Source organism: Corvus moneduloides, chromosome 1 (assembly GCF_009650955.1).
Source record: "Corvus moneduloides isolate bCorMon1 chromosome 1, bCorMon1.pri, whole genome shotgun sequence".
Taxonomy (NCBI): Eukaryota; Metazoa; Chordata; class Aves; order Passeriformes; family Corvidae; genus Corvus; species Corvus moneduloides.
In genome coordinates, this window is record NC_045476.1 from 16,216,387 (window position 1) to 16,242,711 (window position 26,325).

The window sequence follows — 26,325 nt, forward strand, 5'->3', positions numbered from 1 at the left end:
ATAAAACAGGTGTTTAGATTTTATGTTTTCTATTTTGGGTTATGGCTTATTGAATGACTTGTGAAAAAAATTAAACCTCATTGGGTTTCAAGTAAAATGAAGATTATAAACTTCAGAAAAGTTAAGGGTTTTAATGTTGCTGTTATTATCTGGAAGGGACTTATGAAAATGTGTAATTGTAGCTAAAGCTCAGGGGATTGTTAAGCTGAGCCTGTTTAGGTTGGTATGGGATCTCTGAAGCTTATGTGGATGAGGTCAGGTATGTGTTTGTGATGATCCAGTGCAGCAGATCATGATAAAAGCGAGTGAAATGTGGAAGCAGGGAATCAAATCAAGTTGGCAGAAGTCAACTTTTCTAATTAGTGAGATCTGGAAGGATGATTATTTTTCTCCAGAATATCAGGCATTTTATTTCTTCTACAGTTACCTAATGCCAGATAGGTAATGTATTAGGGCTTGTCCACACTGATGTGAGGTACAGACATATTATCTCTTAAAACCCTTCACTTTTTGCAAAAGGGCCAAGATTACTCTGGTTAAGTAGAGCTCCTGTAGCACTGTGGTTACCTCACATAACTTGTGAAGCATTTGCTTAGAGCTGCTACTGACTATGTGAATCCTCTGAAGGATTGACTTAGGTTATTTAGCTTTTGAGCTATATTCTCAGTATCAGCAGATACTGGCTGGCAGCATTAGTCTCCAGTACCCCAAAAATTAATATGCTCATTGGTACATGTTCCTGGTAGTTGTCTTCATTATTTTTTCCTTTCTGGTTGTTAGCTTCAAGTTGAAGCTTACTGGATGTTTGCATTACTGCTTTGCCACTACATTTTTGTGCTTTACCATTTGAATGTCCTACAAAACAGCCTAAACCAAAAATGTCTAGTAAACCTTAGCATTTCACTATGGCCCAGCTGAGTGGAAAGAAATAGCTGGTTAGCCCAAAAGCGGTCAGCCAGCCAGCACCAAGGTGTCTCCTGAGTTCTCAAATGGATTTTAATATAAGTGGATGTGGGCTTGGAAGAGCCATAGTTCCTTATGTGTGTTTCCAGAACTGTATGTGGGATGCATTTTCCAATGATGTGTGTTTGCCTTGCGTGCCCCGAGACACAGGTGAGGAATGCAAAGTACAGGAGGGTCCCATCTCTGGTGAACTGAATGCACCCTCCTGTCCTGGGATAAGCAGTGATGCAGTTGTGGCTCATCTACACATGCTCAAAACGGGAATCCCTTTCTAAAATGAGAGTGGATGTTTTAAAAAATAGGTACTCATTTAAAATATTTGGAAGGGTTCATCTGTACTGCTGAGGTCATTCTTTGAAAACTTCAAAGTGGAAGGGAAAAGCCAGGGGAGAACTTCCCTGAATGAAAATGTTCCACCAGCCAGAAAATGGTGCAAGCAGTCGTGGTTCTTCCTTGGCCAGACAGTCACCACCCTCATAGCCAGGTAGAGTCAGGTGCATGTACCATAAGGGCACTGGAGTTATTTCTGGTCACTTCTCATGTAGTGGGTGTTTAGACAAATTTCAGTCAGGGGTGTGACGAACACCCTTCATTTTTTATTACCACTTCACGTCAGAATTAGAGCTTTTTGTTTATCCCCTTGCTGTTAGATAGTATATGTCATATGTAGTTGTGTTCTTATTTATTTTTTTTACTTCCTTTAGAGTGCAGAACAAAGCCAGTCACAAATTCCAAAGGAAACGGTAAGAGCTTTGTCTTTTCCATACTGGAAGACTCCCAAATGTTTTTAAATTGATATGGCACTTATCCATCGAAGTTTTACCGATCCTTCTTTCACCTTATATACTGTAGATGGCTCTCTGTAGCTTTACATTTTAAATGCATTTTTTAATGTAATTTCAAATACTGTTTGAAAATTATATAAAATTCTCTTACTATGTATGTTCAAGTGCTATTTGAAATTACATCTTTTATGTACAGCCAAAGGCCTAAAGTTAGATGATAAGAGTAAACTTTATCTTAGGTTACATATTGAGGCTAATTGTTTAAATCATGGTTATATGATGGAAACCTGAGATACAAACACAGAAATTAGGCAACTGGGATTTAAGTCTTAATTGGATTCTCATAGCAAACCATTGGTAATTTTTTTTTAAGAAACTATATGGAAGTAGTATAAAGTTTAACCTTTTGAGGGCTGCAGCAGGTCTGTATATGATGTGCCAGTGAGGTTCTAGATTGAGGTTGTGTACTGCTAATATACCTCATTTTAGTCACTGGAATATGATTAGTCCAATATACAATATACTAATACATCTAAAAACTTTTTCTAAAATAAAAGGTGTATTTTATGAAATACTGACAGAGAATATAACAACAATATAGTACCTTAAAGATATACTGTATCTTACTTAAAAACATATTTCAAGAAGCTCCATTCAGTTAGGTACCTATTTAAAAATGAATTAATAAATTATATTATGGAGAAATTGAGAAGATTCTTGTTGGGATTTGAAATAAGTTAGGTTCCTGAAAAACAGAAAGAGCTTGTCTAGATAATTCGGAATGTGTTACCAGCAATAGCAAGATGTTGCCTGGAATAAAAAGAGTCAGGACTAGGTGAAGATATGTAAGAGCCATCTCAGAGAGGTAATCAAGGGTACGTTGGTTGATGCTATTAATTTTTCAGGCCAATGGAACGTAAGTGTAAAAATGGGAATTTGGGTTGAATGTTAGCGGTATTCGCTTCTATCCTTCCAGCTTTTAGTGTCCTTCTATTGAAAGTCCTCTCCTTAAGGGCTCTGCAAAACTGTGGGTGTATCATTGTTTCAGACATGCCTTGCAGTATCTCTTTCGTGCATCTCATTAGAGTATGTATGTTTTTATCTTGATAGTTTCTTACCACATACTGCTGATATGTAAGGAGATCAAAGATCAAAGCCCAGGATAGTATTTCTACTTGTAACCGAATACCATTGAGAATAATTTGTGGGTGCAGCCTTATAAAAGTGTCCTGGTTTTAGGAGTTGAAATTCCACCCCAAAAGCTCATTAAGATAAGGCAGATTGCCTATAAGGTGTTTATAGAAATCAGTTGCTTATCTGTTGCAAAGTTAATGTTCTGTAGCAAATTCCATGGTGAAAACTTTTTCTTTGGCGTTCTTGGAACCAATACCCAGAGTTCATCTAAGGAAAGATCAGAATAAAATAGGTATGTCCCATTTGTTCTCTTTAGACATGGGGTAAAAAAATGCTTGTTAATCAGCAGATTATGCAGGAGGGACAGGGAGTGTATGAGTAGCTAGGGATTTCCGAAAAAACCAGCTAGAAAGCCCTTGCAAGCCTTGAAAATATGGAAGTGAATTGGAAAACATATGAAGACTGAGTAACATATGGTTAGTGAGGGAATGAAGCTAGAAACCTGATCAATACAAAAAGAAATTGCCTAATGTCTTGGGTTTTTCATTCATCATGCATTGGGATTTTTTGTTATTTATTTGAAAGCTGAGAACAACAGTGATTGTTAGGAATCTATCTAGTAGGAACACTAGGTCTCTTTATATTTGCCAACTCCAGTATGTGAATTAAAAAATGGACTAAATGTGAAAGGTGTCAGTGGATATTTATAATGCACAATGCTTTTGCACTTATCTTCCTTGTTCCAATCTACTTAGCTCTGGATAAGTGTGATACTCCAGTTTTACAGAACTAATTTTCCTGAGCTGCACGTTAATAGTACAGTCACACATTCTTTATTATTATTTTTGAAAGTATTTTTCATTGCTTTCCTTTATTCTCCTTGGTTCTGCCTCAATACCTGCTTATTTTTCCTCTGTCTACTTTTCAGGTCTTTGAGATTTCTAATCTCGCAATTTCTATTTCTGTGCCTGCTCTGATCTTTGTGCTGTTAGTTGTGAGGTTTTAGTCTTCAAGTGTCAAGGACTTGATAGTAGAAAGCAAAGCAAAAAAAAAAAAACCCAACAAAAGAGTATGATGAAGGCAGTGAAGCTACAGAAATGATAGAGGTGGAATGCAAGTCTGTTTTTCATTTGAAGGCAAATGGTTGTAGGGGTTTTTGTTGTTGTTGTTGTTATGTATTTATGGAGAAATAGAAGAAAAATGCACCTTTGAAATTAAAAAAAAAAAAAAAAAAAAGAAATGAAGAAAAACTCCCTTGAAAGTAGAAGGCCTGAAATAAAATCACAAAATATCAAGCCTAACTTATCAACACATTCTTCACTCAGGGGTTACCTTTATGTAACTGTTACTTTGAAATGGTTTACACTAATATTGTGGCACTTGGATGCAGCAGTTACTCCTCATAGAGGTAAAAAAGAAAACATTGAAAGTAATTTTTTTCTTAACTTGTGGCCTGAAATCCTTGACAGAGTTATTCCGTACAACCCATATAAAAGCATATGAATTCAGTTTTGTTATACACCATCACAGAACAAAGATTCTCAATCTTAAACTTCCATATGAGAAGATTTTGTAATTTGATAGGCTCACACAATTTAAGCTTTGCTCTCCTGTTTTACGTAAGAAATGCAAATTGCTGATGCAGCTTCAGCTTCTACCCAGTAACTGTGCCCTGGTGAAAACAAGACTGGTGTTTTTACCTTTTGCTTTGCTTATGAACAGAGGTGGTGCTCTGTTTCCTCATGAAGCAAAGAAATCTCCCGTATCTTGGTTGAAAGGTTGTTTCACCCAGCCACAAGTTTGTGCCATTTGTATAGCTGATGACAGCATGGAACAGAGGCACCTATTTCTAAACAGGGAATTTGGCATGTAGGAGATTGGCCATAATATGAAAACTAGTAATTTATCATTATTACATTTCTGTTTCTAAGCATAATTATCTTAATGCTGTTACAGTGCATTGAAATGAACTGTTAATTATGCTATGTAAAACATCTGCCAATTAATTTTTCCTCATACTCTTTGAAAGTTGATAGTGTTTCAGTAATATTTTGCATTTACAATTGTCATTCACTGTTTGTTTTCTGAATTCAGAACCAGCAAGTTAACTTTCCCGTAAGCATAATGCTAGAAAAATAATAATTATCATATGAGTAAGTATTTTCTAAGGAGTGTTGTCTGTTGGTGAGAAGAGATTTAAAGTTAGTATTCAGGATTTCATTTCATGATTGTTGCACTCAGCAGCATGGAAAAGCTTCAGTTTTCTGTTCTCGTTTGTTTTTCTGTCAAATTGCTGTAAGTGAGCAGAATGTTATGAATTTAAGTGAGTGCAGGATTCGTAACAGTGACACAACACGAGTGGTTGGTGTGTTGGAACAATATATAAATGTTTAGCAGCACTGATAGAAATTGAAAATGAAATTGCTTTTTATTTTCTTCTGAACTCAACTGTTTGATACTCCTGTTATTATCTGAATTTAATTTTGATCACTGTGTTTTTTCAGATGCAATTGCTGTTCTTGCCAAATTCTTCTGTGTGTGATTCTGAGTAAATTACCAGCTACCGTTTTTATGCAAGAATTCATTGCCTATAGGAAAGGGGTGACACCAGTCAGAGGCATTTTGCAAGAACTAATGCATAGTAATTTTTGTATACTTTTTGTATGTAACTTTTCATATTGTGAATGTGAGAGGCAATACTAGCAAATGCCTAGAAATACATAATTTGTATTGATTAATGGATAGAAAATTCTTGTGGAAAAAAGCACAGTCGGTGTTGAGTTTTAAGAGGATGGTATGCTGAGTGCATATGTGTTTGTCTTTTGCTCAAAAGTTTGTATTACTTCAAGATACCTAGTCACTGGGGATGTATCCATAGATGTTTTTTAAAAGCTGTAATAAGTTCCCACCATTTCCTATTTAGCACTTCTATAGAACTTCAGCTTGGTGATCCAAGTGTCTAAACATTGAGCCAAGATCATAGATGGACTAATGTCAGACTATACCACCAGCAGTGGTGTTGTCAGTAGGTACAGAATGATTTTATTGAAAGAGGATATGTCTGACTGATGATTAAGCTGATGCTGTTATTTCCTCCATGTGCTTAGATGTATTTTTGTACCTTTTTTTTCTAATGGTGTGAGGCACAGGGGTGATTGCAATGTTTTAAAGGCATTTTTAGTGCTATTTTTGAGTGATTTCAGCTAATATTTTTAATAAAGTTGTGACATAAGAAACAGATTGCTGTCCATATGAAAGAAATAGGTAGTGAATGTGTGATTTCTGCAAGGTACTGTTGTCGTTACAGTCTTTTACCATAGCAGATACTCTAGTATTGAATAGCATGTTCTGGCACATTAATGACTGGAGATAAGACATTAATTCCTAGTGAATAATTAATACAACAGTTAAGTGACTGTGTTCATGAATGCTTTTTGACCAGTCTGAATTTCCTGTAATGCTCAGTGATAAGCCACATAAACTTCTGCATAATGTGGTGCTTGGAACTGACCCTCAGGCTCAGTTTTGACTGTTACCAGCTGGTGATTTACCTGGGATGTGGTGTGACACATTTAAACTGGCTTTGTGCACCACCATAGGGCAGCTTTGGTCGCTTTCTCAACACTGGAATTGGTAACACTTGCTGAGCAATTCCCAGTTTCATGGAAGAGAACATGTGTCCCTCCACTGTGACAGGCTTGTGTTAGTGCCACCATTGCAGAGTCATCCAGAAGCCACGCCCATGTGTACAAACTTGTTGATTTGGTGTAAACCTTGTTTTACTGCATCATTGCCTTTAGACTCATGGTGTTGATTCTCCCTTGATATTAAATGTAGGGAAAATAGTGAGATGAAATGGTTTGCTGTGGTTGTCTGAAAGTCAGCAGCAAAAGTAGGAGTGAGACACAGATCAGTCTGAGTGCCCCATACTGGCATTACTTCATGGGGAATGTGTTTCTTGCCATGGATTTCTACAAAGGAATAATTTCTCTTTCAACTTGTTTTTCCTGTCTGTCTTTTCCAGACACTACCTCTTTCTTTGGTCTTTCAGGTCTTGTAAATCCTATAGGCCAGTGAGAGAAGTGAGGATTTTTAGGGAGCTCTGTCATTAGTGTGTTGGGCATTGAAGTTTTTCTTGAAGAAGGGATAGTGCAGAGAGCTGTAGTTTTATAGGCTTCTTTGGCAGAGCAGACACCTGCTGTGTACCTAATCCCTTGGTTTTCACTTCTCTAGGATAAGCAAAGTGTAAAGAAACAGGGTTAGCATTACAATCACATGTTTTTGTTTCAGGACATACAGTAGGAATACAGTTTGAGTAGGAACAACAGTTTTGAACAGAGTATGTTGGCCTGAATAAAGGACAGTCATTATGGTACCTGCAACAGACATTGTGAGAAGATGTGAGATTAAGAACCAACAGAATGTAATTTTAATGGTCTGATCAATTTTTTCAAATGTAGAATCTCATCTGCTTAAACCAGTTTCTGTGACAGCCCAGATCAGACTGTTGGCATTAGGGAGAGTAATGTTAGTACAGACAAGCAATGGATTTCTTATAGAGAGAAATAACAAACATATGGATGTACTTAAACATGGGCTTTTGCAGAGCTTTGATTTCCATACTAAATGAAACTCACATGCTAGAATTTTTGTGCTTTGGAAAAGCATTTAATTTTTTCCTAAATCATATCTTAATCCTTCAAAACCTTTAAACTGAAGATATTTTTGAATGTGGAACATCTTTTCTGATATTAAATTAAATCCTTAAAATGGACACAACAGGAAATGCAAAGGGGCTGTTTTACAGTACTTTAATGAACTAGCATTGCTGCCTATAAATACTAACCAAAGTTAATCTATATATCATACACAAAAAACTTTTCCTTGATAGGATTAAGACTAAAGCAGACCACATTTCCCATAAAATCTCAGAATTCAGATCTACTTTTTGATATTTAGCAGCTGTTGTTTGATTTGGATGAATGCAATCTTTGCCAGATGTGACATATTAACTTTGCTAATATGAATAATGAGTCTCTGTATATACATGCAAATATGATTCATTAGTGTTTATCTAACATATGACAGATATCGAAATTCTTAATCTAGGAAGAGCTAGAACAAGAAAGCAAGCATAAGAATTCTTGTTGTTTAGTTGGCTTAAAACCTGTATCATTTTATAACCAGGTAATAGATACTTTAGGTCCTCAAAACCTACAATGCAAGACAACCATGTGATTTAAAAAAAAAAAAGGTAAAAGGCCTTGTATTTCGGGAGAAAACTGGGTTGGAGTGTGCATGCCACTATTGGATCAGTGGTCAGGCTTTTCTCTGCTGGAGGCCCAGTTTAAAATCTGATTGGGTTGCTCTAATTATTTTTATCTTTAATGCCTACCTGTGGTGGGATGCACCAGCTCTCAGTTATTGCTCCCAAGGAGGGGTCTCAACTGACTGAGAGGTGTGAGGTGTGTTTCAGGCCACCTACATTGATCTGTTTTCAGTACCTCCAGCAGCAATACATTACATTTTTATAACTACTAAACATCCCCCCCCACCCCCCCAAGCAGTTGTTGGCCAAAGAAGCTGCTTTGTTTCCTTAGAGCTGTTTGTTTCACATGCTCTACTTTTGTATATGCAATGGCATAGGGTGAGAGTGAGTCATCCTCCGTTTGTGTATCTCACTTTAGAGGGTGGCCTGATAGGACAGGAGTGTCACCCACCTAACCTGAGGGACAAAACAGTTTGAGTCATCTCTGATGTTAAGAACGTCTTTGCACAACAGCTAAGTGAAATCTCCTCTCTTGCGTATATCCTGCCTCATTCTATTTTTTAAAATAATAAAGACAAATTGTATTGGTTTCCCAGTGTATGGGACTTACGATTTCTTAGTATTATGGATACCTTATGAGAAAGAATTACATAATGGATGCTGTATTAAAATCTTGTAAAGACTAAAAATATCTTGGAAAAGGGTGTTGTGTTAGGTTGGAATTCCCCACTACTGGAGCCCAATTACTAAACCTGGGATTTTGCAATTTCCAGTAGTTTTACAGCCAACACTTGCTAGAGAGCTCTTACATCTACCAAACTCATCTTTTGAGAATTTCAGGTTTTCCATTTGGTTAAATTGTAAAGAGAGAAGATACATTTGTGAGGCAAAAGGTTGATAGATTAACAAAATAGTAGTTAAACAGAGGCTAAGGGGCTGTAATGTTAGAAGGCTGGACACAACAGAACTTGAAGCAGGTGAACTGAACATGAATTGAACAGTCAATGGGATCATTCAAGTCATTAGGTAGCTGTGCTATAGTTAATTAATAATGTGAATGTCATCACTGTGATATCTGTATATATATATACACATATAAGGGTGTGTTGTACGTGTACATGCATATACGAGTGCATACAAGACCTCTGTAAAAGTTTTCGTATCTATAACTTGGAAATACAGGTTACCCTTCAAGAGTGGAGATGCAGAGCTTTACAGATTGCTCTGTGAAAGGGAACAGGAGCGCATTTCTGTGTACATAGTCACAGAGTAATGTGCAGACAAGTTTCAGTGGCTGAATAACTGCTGAGCAGGCAGCAGGTCTAAGCTTGCAAGAGAATGAACTTCACTGGAGAGAATGCTGCCAGATTTGTAGCTGCAGTGAGTCACTGAGGAAACCTGTCCTAACTTGACTGAAAATTGCTTCCCCTGTTAGGTGGGCGGAGGGTTTTCTTTGCTGTTCAGTTTCTGTTTTCACCCATCTCATGCTGCTTAACTCACCAGCTGAACCCTGATGAGGTCCTGCAAAGGGAAGAAGTCCCGAGCAGTAGCGTGTAAAACATGAGCCACCAGCCGGTCGAGAGATGCAATTGTCCCGCTCTGCTCTCCACTGCTGCGGCCTCACCTTGGAAATTGTGTGCAGTTTTGGGCACCACAGGATAAGGAAGCTATGAAGCTATTAGAGAGTGTCCAAAAGAGAGCAACAAGGATGGTGAAAGGCCTTGAGGGGAAGCCATGTGAGGAGCAGCTGAGGTCACTTGGTCTGTTCAGCCTGGGGAAGAGGAGACTGCGGGGAGACCTCGTTGTGGTCTTCAACATCCTCACGAGGGCAAGAGGAAGGGCAGGCACTGATCTTTTCTCTATGGTGATCTGTGACAGGACCCAAGGCCTTAAGTTGTGCTAGCGGAGGTTTAGGTTGGATATTAGGAAAAGATTCTTCCCCCAGAGGGTGGTTGGGCACTGGAATAGGTTCCCCAAGGAAATGGTCACAGCACCAAACCTGACAGAGTTCAAGAAGTGTTTGAACAATGCTCTCAGGCACATGTTGTGACTCTTGGGGTGTCCTGTACAGGACCAGGAGTTGGACTTGATGATCTTTGAGGGTCCCTTCCAACTCAATGTATTCTATAATTCTGTGATAAAAGGATAAAGAGGAGATGCTGTTACTAGTATGATGAGAAAACTAATGGCACTCTTACTGTCAAAGTCTATTTTAATATTGTTTATAAAATTAAATCTGATTTTATGATCAGATCAGAAATGTTACATAGAAGATTAACTTATGCGGAAGAGAAAAACAATTTCCCCCATTTATCTTACGGCTTTTTAAAAATCTCTCTATATATCAAATCACTGCTCTAAGTTTGCTCTAGTCAGGAAGTTTAAATTTACAATGTATTTATGTTGTATTTAAAAAGTGAAAAACTTATCTCAAACGTCGTTTAGCATAAATTGATGCTAAATATGATTTTGAAGCCAAAAAAGTCACCTACATATTTTATCACCAATTGAATTTTTATTACAAATTACATACTTGAGCAGCTTCATTCATCCAGCTGAAGTCATTTCAGATGACCTTTTCCTCAGCAGCCTCTGTCTGAACAGAATATTGTTCTGCTGTTAATTGTTTTGGACATAGTGTGTGAAAAATCTTAAGGGAGTTGAATTTTATTGTTCAGGGTTCACAGTACATAATTTTGCTTGCATGTTTACTTCTGGCCTGTCAAAATACATGAAGGAGTAAATTTCTCCTACAGATCAACTAATCATGAAAATAATGTTGAGGTGTTTGATTGACATAGTGAGGCTGTTAATTTAGAGAGTATCAAGATCAAATGGAAGCTACTGCAATTAGGAAGTGACTGTGTTCTCAGCTGAAATTTTTTAATGCTGCATTTTAGATTTTTGTGCATTTTTATGCTGTCTCATGGACATATTAGGGAATTTCTGTGATTTGTTACATTTAAATACTTAATGTTCAACACCATATCAGTGCAAATGTTACTTTTTTGTAATAGGTGTTTTTATATCGATTGGAGAGAGTTGCTGCACATGTAATGTTTCTGTACTCTAAAGGGCTTTGGAAAACAAAGGATTCAGTCATTATGAAATTTTTGTTGGTTTTTGTTTTGTTTTGTTTTTGTCTTTACAACTTTGGTTCAAAGTATTATGATAGCAGGCTAAAAATCTTCCTGCTCAATTCTCTGTGAATTGCTCCTTTATGACATGCTTAGAGGTTCCTTATCACTATATGGTCCTGTTCCAAGGTTTTTGTGGGGGAAGTTAGGTTCAATATATCATACATATTAAGACCTCCTTTGATACCATGGTGTGACAAAAATGTTAAAGTTGGTACTTTCATATCCATAGCCCTTGAAAATTAATGGTTCAGTTTATATTGAAAGCCACATTTTTAATGTTTGTTGAATTTTTTATTTTTTTTTTAACTCTACCTTCAAGCATATGATACTGGAAGATTCTAAAAGGCAAAAGGCTTCTTATGTCCCTAAAATTCTAGACATAGGTATCGTGGTAAAACAAGTGTCCTTAGGTGGGAAAAACTGTGGAGACCTTATGAAGTCCCTAAAGAAATTTAGCCATAGCCCAGTAATGGTAATTTTCTTCCTTGCGTGAGTTGAGCAATTTTCTCATGCCTTCAGTACTTCTGATCCAGTGCTGAGGCTGCTGTTTCTCATTTTTTCATGAGCATGATCTGCTTGCTCATGTACAGCTGCTAAGGTGTAGTTTGTTCCAAGTTTTGGCCTCACATTTCACTGTGAGGTGTCTGTAGCCTGATACTGGCTTATTTCCTTATTCAAGATTTCAGGAAACAAGCAAGCATAAGCCTCATGTTAAAACCAGTGCTGAGCTGATAATGCAGCTCTTTGGTCTCACTGAAGAGAGGCAGGGTAGAGGCCATTAGCTAAGTCCTTGGGGATGCATGTGAGATGTTCACTCCAATTGACCCTTTGTCATATAGAAATACACCTGACAGGCTGTACAAGGAAGCAGTTGAGTTCTGTGCCCTGGAAGGGAGATTGCTTTGCCTGAAGTTTTGGCAGATTTTTTTGAAGATTAGAAAATACTGGTGGAAGAGGGCAATTGATTCTAAATTTATGTTAACAGTAGTAAAAAAAAAAAATTCATAAGCATATCTGCTTTCTTGGCTAAGCCACACATCCTACCTTGGCTTTATCTCTCTTTTGGCTCTCAAGCTTTTATTCCTACTACTATTTATTAAGGAATATGAAAATGATCAGTGTTACAGAAACTATAAGGTAATGTGCATCTGTCTCAGATTGTTTTATTCTGCAGCCACTTGACAAAATGTGGATCCAAACATATGCTGGAGCTAGTGCTTCTGTGAGCCAAGCAGGAAAATTAGGGTTGTAATTTTCCCATAATTTGGGAAACATCTTTTAGATAGAGTATTTTTCAATGGACACAATACACCTTTCCATTCCTCACAGCTAGCACTGATTATGCTGTTTTGTGTGGCCAAGAGATGTGTTTGAATAGTGGGATTCATAAGCAAGCCAGCCTAGCTATGGCACTTGGATAAGGGGTGTAAATTTTTTGGTTGTTTTTGTTTTTATTTTTTTTTTTAATTGATGAACATTGTGCTTTGTTGTAAGCAAAAGGAGTTTAGTGCAAAGGGAAGGGCTGGTGAACACAGTAAGGTTCATGCTTTTAACCAAGTGGGAACAGATAGAGCTCCTGTTTTTCTTCCCTCGGCTATTGTGGCTCTCTCGGCAGTCTGACTGCCTTCCCTTGTGACATTTCACACTGCATTTCTAGGTCAGTGGTGACACAACTAGCATGCTTGTGCCCAAATTGATCATCTCAGTCTGCTGTACTCCACATGGCCTTCACATCTATCTTTGCCATAGGCTGTGTTTGCATTTCCTCAAGTCTTAAGAAACAGGGACAGCTCAGCAGGCGCACATTAACTTCTCATATGCCTTCTCACTCATATGAGTGAACTTGCAAATAAATCAGTGATGTGGGAAAAGTTGGTGTAAAATCAGTGTCAGAAACAGAGGTGACATGTTGCTAAGATTATGAAAATTTGGCCAGATTAATTCTTCCAGAGAAGAACTGCCAATGCTGGACATTAATGTGCACCTTCTGCTGTATGTTCTCTTACTCTTTCTCCTTCATGTGGGTGAAAAAAACCCAGCATAGTCAAGTTCACAAGCATCTTTTTGCAGAGAATTGCCTCTAAGGGCATGACTTTTTTCTTTAGTGATAAAGTTATAACCAAAAGTGGTTATAACCACTTTGTTAGATTCGAAAGAGGATCAGAAACAAGTGAAGAGCGTCCACTGTAAGGGATGGGGCTTGTGAACAGCCTGTCCCTCCTGTTCCTCCCTTTGGCAGAAGTCTCTTGTGCATGAACAGTGCTCCTCAGGGCAAGGCCACTTTCATTCCTGGGTGTTGTGCCCATGATGCTGCCCCATGAATATCACTGCACTGTGGGGTCACTGCAAGGTCCCTGCTCCCAGCCCATTGCCACCCTGAATTGGGCAGGAGGTGAAGTGAGAGGCCAGGCACCTGTGCTTGTATAGCTTTTGGATGCATGGAAAGGTGTCACTGAGCAGCTCCTTGCTGGTGGCTGTGGCAGGCCTGTGACTACAATTCCAGATGCTCAAAAGCTGGGATTGTCCCAGCCAGGCTAAAACTGGGTGTTGAGGACAACAAAGATCCAAAGAAGTGCGTAAGAGGACAGAGGTGACGGGCAGAGCTGGTAAAAACAGGAAAATTGGCACTCAGAGCTGGATTTGATGATAAGCCTGGCAATAGCAGAAAGATGTGCTGTTGCAGATCTCAGCTATGTAGTTTTCTGGTTTTTCCTAACACAACTAGTTTTAAATAAAATGAGGTGACTGAGTAATTTTTGAATTTGATTTTCTTGCACTTAGTTTCTCCCTTAGACTGCAAAGCTCAATAGATTTTAAAAATGCTGTAGGTTTGCAAGTAGGAAAATATTTCTGATAAAGCTCTCTTTTGGCTAATGAAATAGCAGCTTACATGTGAGTTAGTATTGATGGCAGATTCAGTAATGACATGTGATTCAATTACTTTACTAGAGAGAGAAGCACTTAGACACAAATGTAAGATATTTCTGAACCTAGGCATCAGCTGGAGGTGATTGAAAATACACGATTTGTGCACATTTCTTCACATAATTACTGTGGAAAATATTGTGGCATTGTAGTTAAAAACAGAGACTTTTGAATGCTAATAGCTGTAGAGGGAAGAGAATTCCCAGAGAAATGCTATTCTATAAGCCCATGCTAATCTCCCCAACAGAAAGCAGAAGAGGAGGAGCTTGTCCTCACACCTGATGGCACCAGGGAATTCCTGACTTTTGAAGTTCCACTGAATGACTCTGGGTCAGCTGGACTTGGCGTGAGTGTCAAAGGTAACCGGTCAAAAGAAAACCATGCCGATTTAGGAATCTTCGTCAAGTCCATTATTAACGGTGGAGCAGCATCCAAGGTAAGAGGGAATATCTGTGTACTTTGGTCTTCCTCACTTTTCCGTAAGTTATTTTGAAAATAACCATAGATTGAAGAAGAATGAGATCTCTAGTGTTCTCCAATTATACCATCAGAGGTAACATTTAGATTTCTACTCACGTGTTTGCATGTCCCAGGATTTAAGCAGCCCTAACAGATTCTCGGGAAGGGACGAGCCATCTCAGGTACAGTTCCATTAGTGTGCTGTTTGAGCAAACAGATTATGATAATAGCTTGAGTGCAAAACTAGAATTGGGATAGACATTTCCTACCGTGGCTGCAATGGAAGCTATTATTCCAGTGTTCATTTGGCCATAAACTCTCAGGACTAAGCATAGTTGGTTGAATATTTTTCTTTTGATTTGCTGTTGTTTTTTATTTTTCTCTCTCCAGTAGACAAAGCTTCTTTTGTGTGTGTTTTATGTAACTATCTATTATTTTTCCTTTTCCAGGATGGCAGGCTTCGAGTGAATGATCAACTAATAGCAGTTAATGGAGAATCATTATTGGGCAAAACAAATCAAGATGCTATGGAAACCTTAAGGAGGTCTATGTCCACTGAAGGAAACAAACGAGGAATGATTCAGCTTATTGTGGCAAGGCGAATAAGTAAATGCAATGAGGTAAAAAGCTTTTCATATCGGGATTAGGAATTTCTCTTCTGAGGTATTTGTGTTTACAGGAGATCTCATGTTTCCTCTGAGACTTGAAAAATAATATTTGAGAAGCTAAAGAAAGAGAGAATTACAAAATGATCTGAATTTCAGTGTTAGACATGCTAACGTTATTACTGATCAATAAAGTTATTCTTTTGAGTATTTTTGTCAATGAAAAATGGGAAACACTGAATAAAACTATATTGATTTTGTAATTGGATCTCACTGTTTACGTGATTTTTGTTCAGTGGAATTTTTTATGTAGGTCTGTTAGATCTTTCATTTATAGACTTTGTGTTAACTGACTTGTTTCTTTGTCACTTCCAGTTTTTTAATTAAGAGTAGAGCTCTTATATTTCATTATTATATTTTATCTAAACAAAAGTTTCATGTAAAGATTCTGCAAAACTTTATACCAATAATTTAGTCATTTTGGATTTTAACTATGTTGTGTCTTGGCCTTAATTGCAGGGGAGGATAAAATACTGAATTCAGGGTGAAGTGGTGATTCTTCTGATGATTTGCAACTTGTCTTCTCTTGTACAATGTTAATGTGTTGATGTTTTGAAATTTATTCATGATTTCTAATGGCTTATCTTCTATTTCATGTAAATAATACTATATACTAGGAATATCTGGACATACGATACTGAGAAGGATTGTAGATGCTGTGGAGGACAATTCAGAACAAATTGGAGAAAGGACTGAGTTGAATAGGATACAGTTGAATGGCCGGTCAGAAAAGCATCTTTTCTTTAGAAATCTAAAAGTCAATTCTTTCATTCTGGCTAGTACGAGTAGGTTTAATCAGGAACTTTATTTCTTGATCATCATGCTTCAGAAATGATGTGCATAAATTGGTTTAGTATTGCTGCTTCTGCACAGGGGAAAAAAGAATTGTTTACTTTTTAATGCATAAATCTGATCTTCAGAAAAAATCAGTCCATAGTGTATTATAAAATCATGTCTGAAAAAGACACTAGGCTCTCTAACAGTGTTAAGCTCCTCTTGATTAACTGCTTATACAAAGCTTTTATACACATACAGGTTTATATGTGCACACTGCTAGAAAGCCAGGCGGATACACAGGGTTTCTTGCTTAGCGTTGAAGGAATTACGACCTTTTTGTATGTGGTGATGTCCTTTTCTAGCCCTAATTCAGACTGTCTTTTGGCGACTGTTCCTTATTTTTACCCAATTTCAGGTGCTACTATGCATTACTACATAAAAAGGGTGAAATATTTTACACTGTTTCTCTGTTTAGTTTTCTTCTTTTCTAAAGGGTTGTAAAAGATGATCACTTTTCTCCTAGTGAAAGTCTTCTCGATTGAATTTATCCAGTGTTTGTAAACATGACAGAGATAAACTGGCAGTGATGAACCAAAGACATGTCTCCTTAAATCCAACACAATTTTTACTCATTCAAGAACAGCTTGGTCCCCTATATCTGCCTGACATTTAGCATGATTTATTTAGCAGAAATCATGTGCCAAAACCAGCACAGCTGCAGTATATGTGCTCCAAGATGAAAGAACTGATTGTGGAAACAGATTTAGATACACTGAAATGTACCTGCACAAGGGCAGGATAGGCCTTGTCTGTCTGGGCCTCCTTTACAGTTTTTGTGCATTTTCCCAACTCCTAAAGAAACTGGCAAGATGAGCCATAATGATTAGGAAAGCGTTGATATGTCACTATTGCTGTAGTAATCATCTTTACAAAGTAACTTTTTAAAGTAATTTTTCCTAGGAATTATTGCTTTTATCACACTCATCCGAAGGAAATAGGAGGTCAATACTGTTTGCATATTTTAATATGATGAAAGGACTACTTGCATGGACATAAAGCTGTTTACCTGCTGAGCTGGCAGTTCGCAAGAAGCCAGACTTTTCTGGAAGTCTTGCAGTGCCCAGACTTCAATGAAATGAAAAGCAAAGAGAGCTTTTTTTCTTGGTACTTTGCAATTAAACCCAAGTTCCTTCTTAAAGACTGTTAAACTTTAGATATTATTTAAATATCTAAAGCTTTATTAAGTTTTAATTTAAACTTTAGATTTTATTGAGCTGATATAATACTGATAAGCTGTGATAATGTTATTTCTGAATGTTGCAGGAATACCATATATGAGTATGGTATTCAGTCAGTTCAGTCCCTCAGTAATGGCCGTGTGGCCTGAGACCCAGCTGGAGGCAGCACTGCCTCAGTGGCCGGCCATGTCTTGCAGCCTTGGCTATATTATGCTTAATTCAGCAACACAGATCACTTAGGCATGCTTGTATACAAGTTGTTCCCTTGGAACATTCCAGTAACGGCCACCAGGAAAGATTTTTAGTACTAGAACACAAAAGAAATTTGGCGACAAATTCAGGAGCTTGCAGATTAGAAGCAAAAGCATGAAAAGAGCAGACCCTATCTTAATAACTCCCACCTTTTATCACCATAGAAGCACAGAATCATTTAGATTGAAGATCATTGACTCCAACTGTTAACCCAGCACTGCCAAGTCCACCCTTAAACCATGTCCCAAAGTGCCATATCTACACATGTTTTAAAGACCTGCAGGGATGGTGACTCAGCCAATTCCCTGGGCATCCTGTTCCAATGCTTGACTACACTTTTCTTAAAATATTTTACCTAATATCCAGTCTAAACCTTCCCTGACACAACTGGAGACTGTTTCCTCTTGTTCTATTACTTGTTTCTTGGGAGAAGAGACCAACCCCCACCTCTCTAAATCCTTCTTTTAGGCAGTTGTAGAGAGCAAAAAGGTCTCTCCTCAGCCTTCTCTTTACTCTGGGCTAAACACCCCCAGCTCCTCAGTAATGGGGGTCTACTGGTTTTATTAAATACAAAAAGAAATGTTTAACTTTTCAGAAAATATTTCCGTGGTGTTTTTTATGCTCTTCTTTTTGCTCTACAACGGAGTTGCCATAAAAAAACAGCAGATAAAGAAAAATAAATCCTGTTCAACTGATTCCTTTTCTTTCTTGGTTCAGCATTGTATGTGCCCACTTTATGGACAAAAACATAGCTTTGTTTCTTGTTTGTCTGAACTACAGTTAAGTGGAACTGGCTTGGTTATGTTCCCTTTTGTGCATCACCAAGAACAGTGTTCACTCTGCTCTGTTCCAATGTACGGTCAGTCCTGTGAGGTCAGGGCTTGGCTGATTCCCTGCCACGCCAAGGAGTACCCACAAGTGTCTCAAAAGGGAAATCCGTACAAGGGATGATAATGCCAATGTAAAAAAGAATTGTGCTAAACATCTGGATGATAAAAGCAGTTCCTGTCTGGATGATAAAAAACCCCACAACAAAATAACAGCAAAAAAGAACAAAAAAGAACCCGAAGCCTTTTTGTTCCCTGCCTTCAAGTCCAGTAATTGTTTTGCAATTGCAAAGTCAAACTGACTTCTTTTGAGATAGACTACACAGTCTGCTTCTTTCTTCAGTAACACTGAGTTTTAATTGGATTTTAAGGAAGTTAGTGGTATGAATACAGTTCTTCTGGTTTTAATGTCAATTTTCATAATCAGCCCTAGGAGTTGCTTAGAAGGGAGAATTAATTTTGCAGCACGGTTCTGTAGATTGTTGTTTCTGCATGTTTCAATTTAGACAAGGACTGTTGCTGTCTAGAAGTGAGGGACAGCTCAACCTCTGTTTTCCTGGGTTGAGAGAGGCAGGCACAGTTGCTTCTGATCTACTGCAGAGGCACTGTCTTTGTCAGAGAGCTTTCTTTGGCTTCTTGAACATGAAACTGTTTCAAACTTTGTGAAGTGACCTCAGATATTCATTTCCCATGCCATCATTATTCTCAAACAGCTTCACAAGTTCTCATGTTGTAAACTAAGCCTTCAGAGCAGTTATAGTAACAATAAAAATGTCCATAAACACCATAAGAGTGTTATCTTGACTTCAGAGAGGCAGGGAGCAGATAATTTGTATCATCAGCCCTTCCGTAACTGTAGACTCAAAAGAGACCACAAACTTCCCAGAAGGTAAAAAGTGATTTTGTGCTGTTGTGGTTTTGCTGAACTGAAGATTTGCCTGTAGAAAGAATTTTCATTGACTCACCAGGAGATAGTGTGTAATCCACCCAGGTTTTCAAGTGAATTGTCCTGTAGTAAATATTGATATAAGCATGAAGTGTGTGTTAGTTATGAATGAACTCCAAGCCAAAGCTGTGCATCTGAGTTTTTCTCCTGTTTGCATCATGTCTATACAGAGTACAGCAATATAGAATTCTGCAAGCTGCAGTACTACAAACCTTGCAAATCTGTATTTGATAACACATCCACTTTAGACAAAATCACACACTGAATATTTGATGGATGTTGTTAGATTACTGTAACAAAAACATTTAATTTGGGATTTGGCTGTATCTGAGGTTCCCGTACCCCCTGTTTCAAAAAGTTAAACATTCTGTTCTGTTCTATGTTTTCAGCTTCAAGCCTTGCATGTTAACTTGTCAACTTTCCTACATAAGCACGGAGAGGCTCTTTAAGATACATTTCCAAAGCTGTGAAAACAGTGAGAAAAATGGAGAGAATAACAATAATATTGACTTGATATTCATATATGGCCAGTTTTTAACACCTCATTTTTCAGAAGAGGTTGCCATCAGCTTTTTAGATCCTTAACTCAGGGTGGAAATTTTTTAAATTGCTCAGATTTAAGGAGAAACAGTGGAGCTCCTTGTGCCGTGTTCTGTTAATTAGTGATGCTGTTATGATTAGCCTGTACGGGCAGACAGCTGGTGGCTGCATCACCAGAACGTGCTCAGCGCTCAGGCACAACTGCCAGGCACATCCCTGCAGCTGGCAGCTCCATGTGCTGATTCAAAAAAATAAAGGTATTTGTTACTTTTGGAATCCTGCGCTTTTCAGTCCTGCAACCTGGACAGCTTAGACACAGATTGCTTGTCTGTTCATGTCACAGGCAGGCTGCACTTGTCTGCCATTAAGTGAGAGAGCGTCACCATTTTCCTCAAAATGAAAAATTTCAAGGGTTTTTGTTGTCTAGCCCCTCCCCCCCTTTTTTTTCTTTTTGACAGAATGAATATTTTGCCAAATCTGCCTGAAATGACGGTTTGCAAATGATTTGCAGATCCCCAAATGAATGTCTGTTCATCTTTTTCTCCATTTGAAAATGGGCAAACTATGAAACAGAGAGAGTGTATGTCATGATGCCAGACCATATAAGGACCTCATCATTCATTAAATAAATTGACTGATAGGTCAGTGAGAGAGACTTTGCAAATGAGTGGTTTCATTATAAGAGAAACAAGCAAGCATCTTTTCTTTTACAGTATATGTGCAAGTATAAAATATTCAGCATCATTTTCCCCTGCATGCATTACCTAGTTACCTACTTTGAAATTTATAAGACAGGTTTGTTTTTTTCTTTCTCACTAGATTAGTCTTGTTATGACCTTTGGAATTTAACTGTCAAAAAGTCTTTAGCGTCTTCTCCAAACACTGTGATTTCCCTGTTCACTCCCATCTCCAACTCATTGATAAAGCTGTTTATCAGCTTAAGCTGTTCCCAACTCTGATTCCTGGGGCAATCTATAACTCTTCTCCATCCTGAAGATCAGTCTTTGTGTCCAATTCTTTAGCCAGTTTTCAACCCAGAAAATGAAAATTTAGTCCAGTCCCATGAAAACTTAGTTTCTTTACTGCCTTTGATATTGATGCTTTGATATAGACTAGTACTATTTTAAATCTATGTTGAAAAAGGAAGCTGGAGTATTTTGGACATCTTAACCACAGTACACACATAAGAAAGGAAAAAGGAAAGCCTGCAGAATAATTCTGTGTGACACAAAGAGCTTCAGTATTCTTGATGCAGTGTAATATACAGCAAATTTGTATACTGACTTCTTTAACATCCACAATGCTTGCATGCCTATATTTGGATAATTTACTTCTGAAGGAAAAGGGAAGTCTGATTCTTGTTTCTTTAAAAAAAAAAAAGTGTGTTTATGCTTTGAATATTTTGGCACTCTTCTTGTGCATAAACGTTTTCATATTTATGTGGATAACTTCAGATAGGATGGATGGTGGTGTTTAAGTAAAAAGAACCACATTATTTGTCCTTTTATCATCTAGATAAGCAGCAGCTGGGCTAGTTAGTACAGACAGTGCTTTAGCAAACAGCTGGTTTTTATCTGAATGACAAAGGGTCAGGGTAGAGACCTTTTTTATTTAAAAAAAAATTAATCTTGTTTCTCTTTTTATTTTAAGAGAATGGAGGAAAAAAGGAACTACAGGCAGTCTGTAGCATGGGAGGTTTTATTGCATTTTTACGAATATGATCATTTAGTATACATCAGTGCTAGGATTCAGAGAGCAAACTCTCTCTTTTCAGTCTAGAGAGAAGGATCAGGAGGATCTTAGCAGTCAGTGTCTACAAATACCTGATGGGAGTAATAAAGAAGTAATAAAAAAGACTAATCTAGACTCTTCTTAGGGCTGCCCAGTGCCAGGACAAGAGCAACAGGCACAAACCAAAATACGAGAAATTTTTTACACATAAGAAAGAAAAATTCTTCTTAGAGGTGAACAGTGGCACAACTTCCCTGGGAAGTTGAGGAGACTGTGATCTTGGGGGTATTCAAAACCCAGCTGGGCAGGGCACTGTGAAACCCGCTCTTGCTGACCTTGCTTTTGGCAAGAGGTTGGGTTAGACAATCTCCAGTGGTTTCATCCACCCTCAGTAGGTCTGTGACTCTGAACTGGCACTCCAAGGAGTGCTCCAGCAGCTATTGATAGGAGGACAGTTGCTGTGCAGATTTCTTTGCTTGCCAGGCCTTTAATGAAGTTAGGAATTCCTACAACTTTGTTTATATTACCCACTCTTTATCAGTTATCAAATCAAGTTATACCAGATAGCACAGAGACTGGTTAAGAGAAGGAACTAGAATGTGTAATTCAAGCTCTTTATTAGAAATGAATCAGGAAGAACAAGTCTATTTGAACTGCAATCTTCCTTTGGACTGTTGGACTGTTTGTCTTGCCCACAACAGTTTCCAAATTCTATTTTTTTTCTTGAACAAACTTTCTGCTAACAATGTAAGGAAAAGGCCTTTTGGTTTTTTGTGAAAGCCAGTTGTCTAATTTTTGGCATTTTATAAAAGGCATTGTATCTTCTGTAAAGTATTTTTGTAGCTGGCTGTCAATGCCTTTGTTTAAACCCATCTTTTTGAGATGCTAATTAGAAATGGAAAAAGTTTTGCTCATGGAAATTACAGAATATATGATTCACTTTACAAAACACAGCCATATAAATGCAACACTCCTGCTATTTCTTTTATTTACCCTGTACTTTACTGTATTACCAGGAGTGAATTTCTGTATATTTCTGAGATTCAGAACAATCTTCTTGTCAGTGTCTTTCTGAAAATCTCTTGAGATCTTTCTACAAATGAGTCTGAAAGTTGATGGCTTGTCACATGAAGAAGGACTGTGTGATATGGCTCACTAAAAGCTGGACACTTGTTACATAAAGTCCTCAATATAGCACTGGGAGAATAAATCCCAAAGCAATTTGATATTTTCACACCTTATTTAAAGGCAGTGAAATGAAGGGTAGTTCATAATTTAGTACCTTTATCATGCAAGTTTAAGCTCTCAAGCAGTCTAATGTTGCTATGCTCTTTTTTTCTATAAAGTGTTTCAGAAGTTAACATTTCTTTTCAAATTTGCCTCAGATTCCTTTATAACAGAGTCTACAAATATTGTTTAATTTACTTTTCAGTAAAGCTGTCAGTTGTAATCTGCAGTTTAAAAAAACTAATAAAACAAATCCTCATTTCACAATTTAAACCTTATTGAGTCTAATTCACTTGCACTGCAAGTTTATTATTCTCCTGCAGCTTGATGTGCCTCCAATTGTAATTGTGTTGACCCTCCGATGCAGTAAATCTCCCCGGTGCTTATCAAACTGGGAGAGATAAGTCTACAATTTGGAACTTCATTAAATATCTCATTTATATTAAACAGATGATGGCTTTGAACAGAAATAATAGTTTTTGCAGAGTCTGCGACCTCCCAGTCGCGGTTTCCCCGACTGTACGGCGGCGTTTCGCAACCCTCCACCCCCATGGCCCGGGCGTCGCGCCAGTGCCCGCGTGTCAGGAGTCGTCAGTCCATGGGCTCACTTCAAAGCCTCTGCTGGGGAGAGTGGGGCAGAGTGCTTCATAGCCCTTGAAGCAGATTCTTTAATCTCTTTCATAGCATACATTTCTTAGCCGTCTGGGGACTGTGGGTGAAGTGATTAATAATGGGCAGCTGTTTCAAAAAGAAAAAACAAATAACAAACATGTTGCTTGTTATTGTAATTCCTGAAAGTATGAACTACTCCCCTTGTGCTCGTCTGGAGAGCAATACTTGGAATAAGCATTCCCAGTGGCTTCAAATAGTTTGCAACATGCTCAGTGTCTTTCAGTGTCTGGTCCCCACTTTATTTCGATACGTATGAAATAAATGCTGTGGCATCTGTGTAAGGACATTGTTTTTAGGATTTACTATATGCTTCAATATGAAGAGGCGTGTTGGTAAGAGCTAATGCTTTGATATCTGAGTTCATACTACTTTTCTACAAAATGTATCTATTTTTTAATAGTTGTTTACTTTTTAATAGAGCTGAATTCAGCTCATGATGTTCAGGTGAATTGGTTTAATGGTCTTGGCAAAGCACCTTGATAGCATTACTGAGAGACCAGCACTGTGCTGGAGCCCAGGTGAACCAAGAGCTTTAAGGGCAGCAGGAAGGCTGGATGGTGTGAGGAGCACACCTCTCTGCAGGGAGCAACTGGACCCTGCTAAATTTGGCATCCACAGTGACCTGTGAGTGAACAGGTACTCATTCTCCTCATTCCCGGGGGGCTGTGCTGACAGCAGAGCTGCCTGTGGCTGATGGGGTGGGTAAATCCAGCTAGATGGTACCAAATTATTTTCTTCACCTCTCATGGGTGCTGCTTTCCCCGGAGCTCTGATTCTCTGGGGCTTGCCAAGGAGAGCTTGACTTTTTCCTGTCTTTTTGAAAAATCTGAGAGGCAAGTGTAGGAAAACAAGGGATGACTATCTTCTGCAAGCAAAGGCTGGGCCGGGAAGACACTCAGGGCAGTCTGCTGAAGAAGAGTTGGGGTGGGGTGGGCAGGTGGCTGTATATGCAGTTTGCTCTCCTGTGCAGGTGGCCAAGCAGCCTGTCTCCATCACTTCTACCACATACTTCATCTGTCTTGTGATGCCCTGGAGACTCTGGCTGCAGCTGTGGTGGGCAGAGACCTGGCAGCTGCAGGAGTTTGAGGGCTGGAGTGGAGGTCACCCCAAATCTTGCCAGTTCTGGTTTTTGTGTCTGCCTGGATGCTGCAGCAATCGTTCAGGCTGAATGAAGCATGCAAGAACTCTTTACTCTGCAGTCAGGAAAGGCAGAGCAAAGAACTCAAATGAAAAATATAATTACGATGAAGTCTGACAACTTTTGTGTTTTTTTCTTTTGTTCCTAACTACAAAACTTTGGAGTATGATGATTGCATTTGAAAGCAAGTTGCACCACTGTGGCAGCAGCAGCCAATTCCAAATGAGAGTTCCTGTTCCGTGCTCCTGATAAGGGTCCTGTTGTGCTTAGCTGTCAGTGTGGGGAAGATGGCCCAGCTGTCTGCTGATGGTATTGAAAACAGCCCAACTGTCTGTTGAAGAAATTATCCAACAAAGAGACACCAAAATGGAATGGGGTTTTTTCACCAATTTTCTGCTGAAGGATTTGAAATTTGACAGGGCACCATGGGGGGTGCAGTGTAAAGGGGTTAGAAAGTTGGTCATTAGGCAGAGCTGTCATTGCAAATTTTCTCTGTCCAGGATGAGAAGTTCTAGCTTATTTGGTGCTTAGACAGCTCTAGGCCTTAGGCAATTTGTTACAGTTCCCCCATGTGGTTAAGGGGACCCCAGGCGCTAATTTTCCCCTCTCTTTGCAGTTGGAATCACCTGGGAGCCCCTCTGGGCCAGAGCTGCCCATAGAGACTCTGCTGGATGACCGGGAGCGGAGGATTTCCCACTCCCTCTACGGCGGGATCGAGGGTCTCAGCGAGTCGCCCACAAAGAACGTGGCGTTGAGCAGGATAATGGGTGAGTCAAAGCAGCTCTGCTAAGCAGGGCATGTTTTTATTTCTCTCTGTGATTCACTGAAGGGTGATTAATGTGTTACATGGGAATTGGGGAACATGGAGGTTGCATTGACCAACTTAAAATGTGCCTTAAAATTGTTCCATGTAAGCCTTCTGGATAGTTAATGTGAGGAAGAAAGTAAAGTGGGATTCTGAATTGAATTTTGTATCCTGTGACAGGTCACAGAATGAATAATAGTAGCATTTAACATGGTCTTTCAATGTCTGATTTGGGACAATTAATTATTGGTTGGTCTAGCCTCCATGTTGCATCAAAGGCAGTGGCACATGCAAATTCATAATTTTTTTTAGCATTTCTTCTCCTCTGTTTCAGTCCTACTAAAATACAAAAATAAATAAGGCAATCTTGCATCCATTTATGCTTATTAGGGGACTTTTAAATTTATTTGAATTTTTGCTTTGCAGGACACCAGTTTAAAAGCCTCATAACTAATTTTAAGCATCCCTTGTGTAGATTCTGTGCCCTACCATCTGCATGGTCCCAGTGGATAATGAGGTTATTAGCAGTTGCTCTGCAGCAATTCAACTTCTGATGTACAGAGCTAGTTAATGAAGACTTGCCTTGCCACAGGAGTGGTTGGATTTACTGACTAGGATGGGATTAGTTTGAAAGGATTTTCAAGTTTAAACACAAAAAGCAGCATGATGAAAATAACACCTGACAGAAGATGTGACAATTGCTCGCTTGAGTTGCAAGTTTTAAAGAGACAACATGGCTATTAAATATAGGATTTTTTTTTAGTGTATCGCATACACAGAATGTATTAGAAGATGCTGCTATAAACTTGATATGAAGCAAGGCTTAACTTAG

The 26,325-nt window shown here is 38.5% G+C and overlaps 1 protein-coding gene across 20 annotated transcripts in view; it reads left to right on the top strand.

Moving 5' to 3' along the window:
* The window catches only part of PARD3 (par-3 family cell polarity regulator), a 451,472-nt gene that overhangs the window by 259,470 nt on the left and 165,677 nt on the right, over nucleotides 1-26,325 (top strand). For 15 of the 20 annotated variants that reach the window (XM_032100143.1, XM_032100149.1, XM_032100079.1 and 12 more), the window contains 4 exons: nucleotides 1,668-1,706; nucleotides 14,464-14,652; nucleotides 15,125-15,295; nucleotides 25,305-25,455. In XM_032100143.1, coding sequence (XP_031956034.1) covers nucleotides 1,668-1,706; nucleotides 14,464-14,652; nucleotides 15,125-15,295; nucleotides 25,305-25,455 — 550 coding nt within the window. The remainder of the gene's footprint in view (nucleotides 1-1,667; nucleotides 1,707-14,463; nucleotides 14,653-15,124; nucleotides 15,296-25,304; nucleotides 25,456-26,325) is intronic. The other 5 variants (XM_032100023.1, XM_032100168.1, XM_032100133.1 and 2 more) reach the window with 1 other exon arrangement.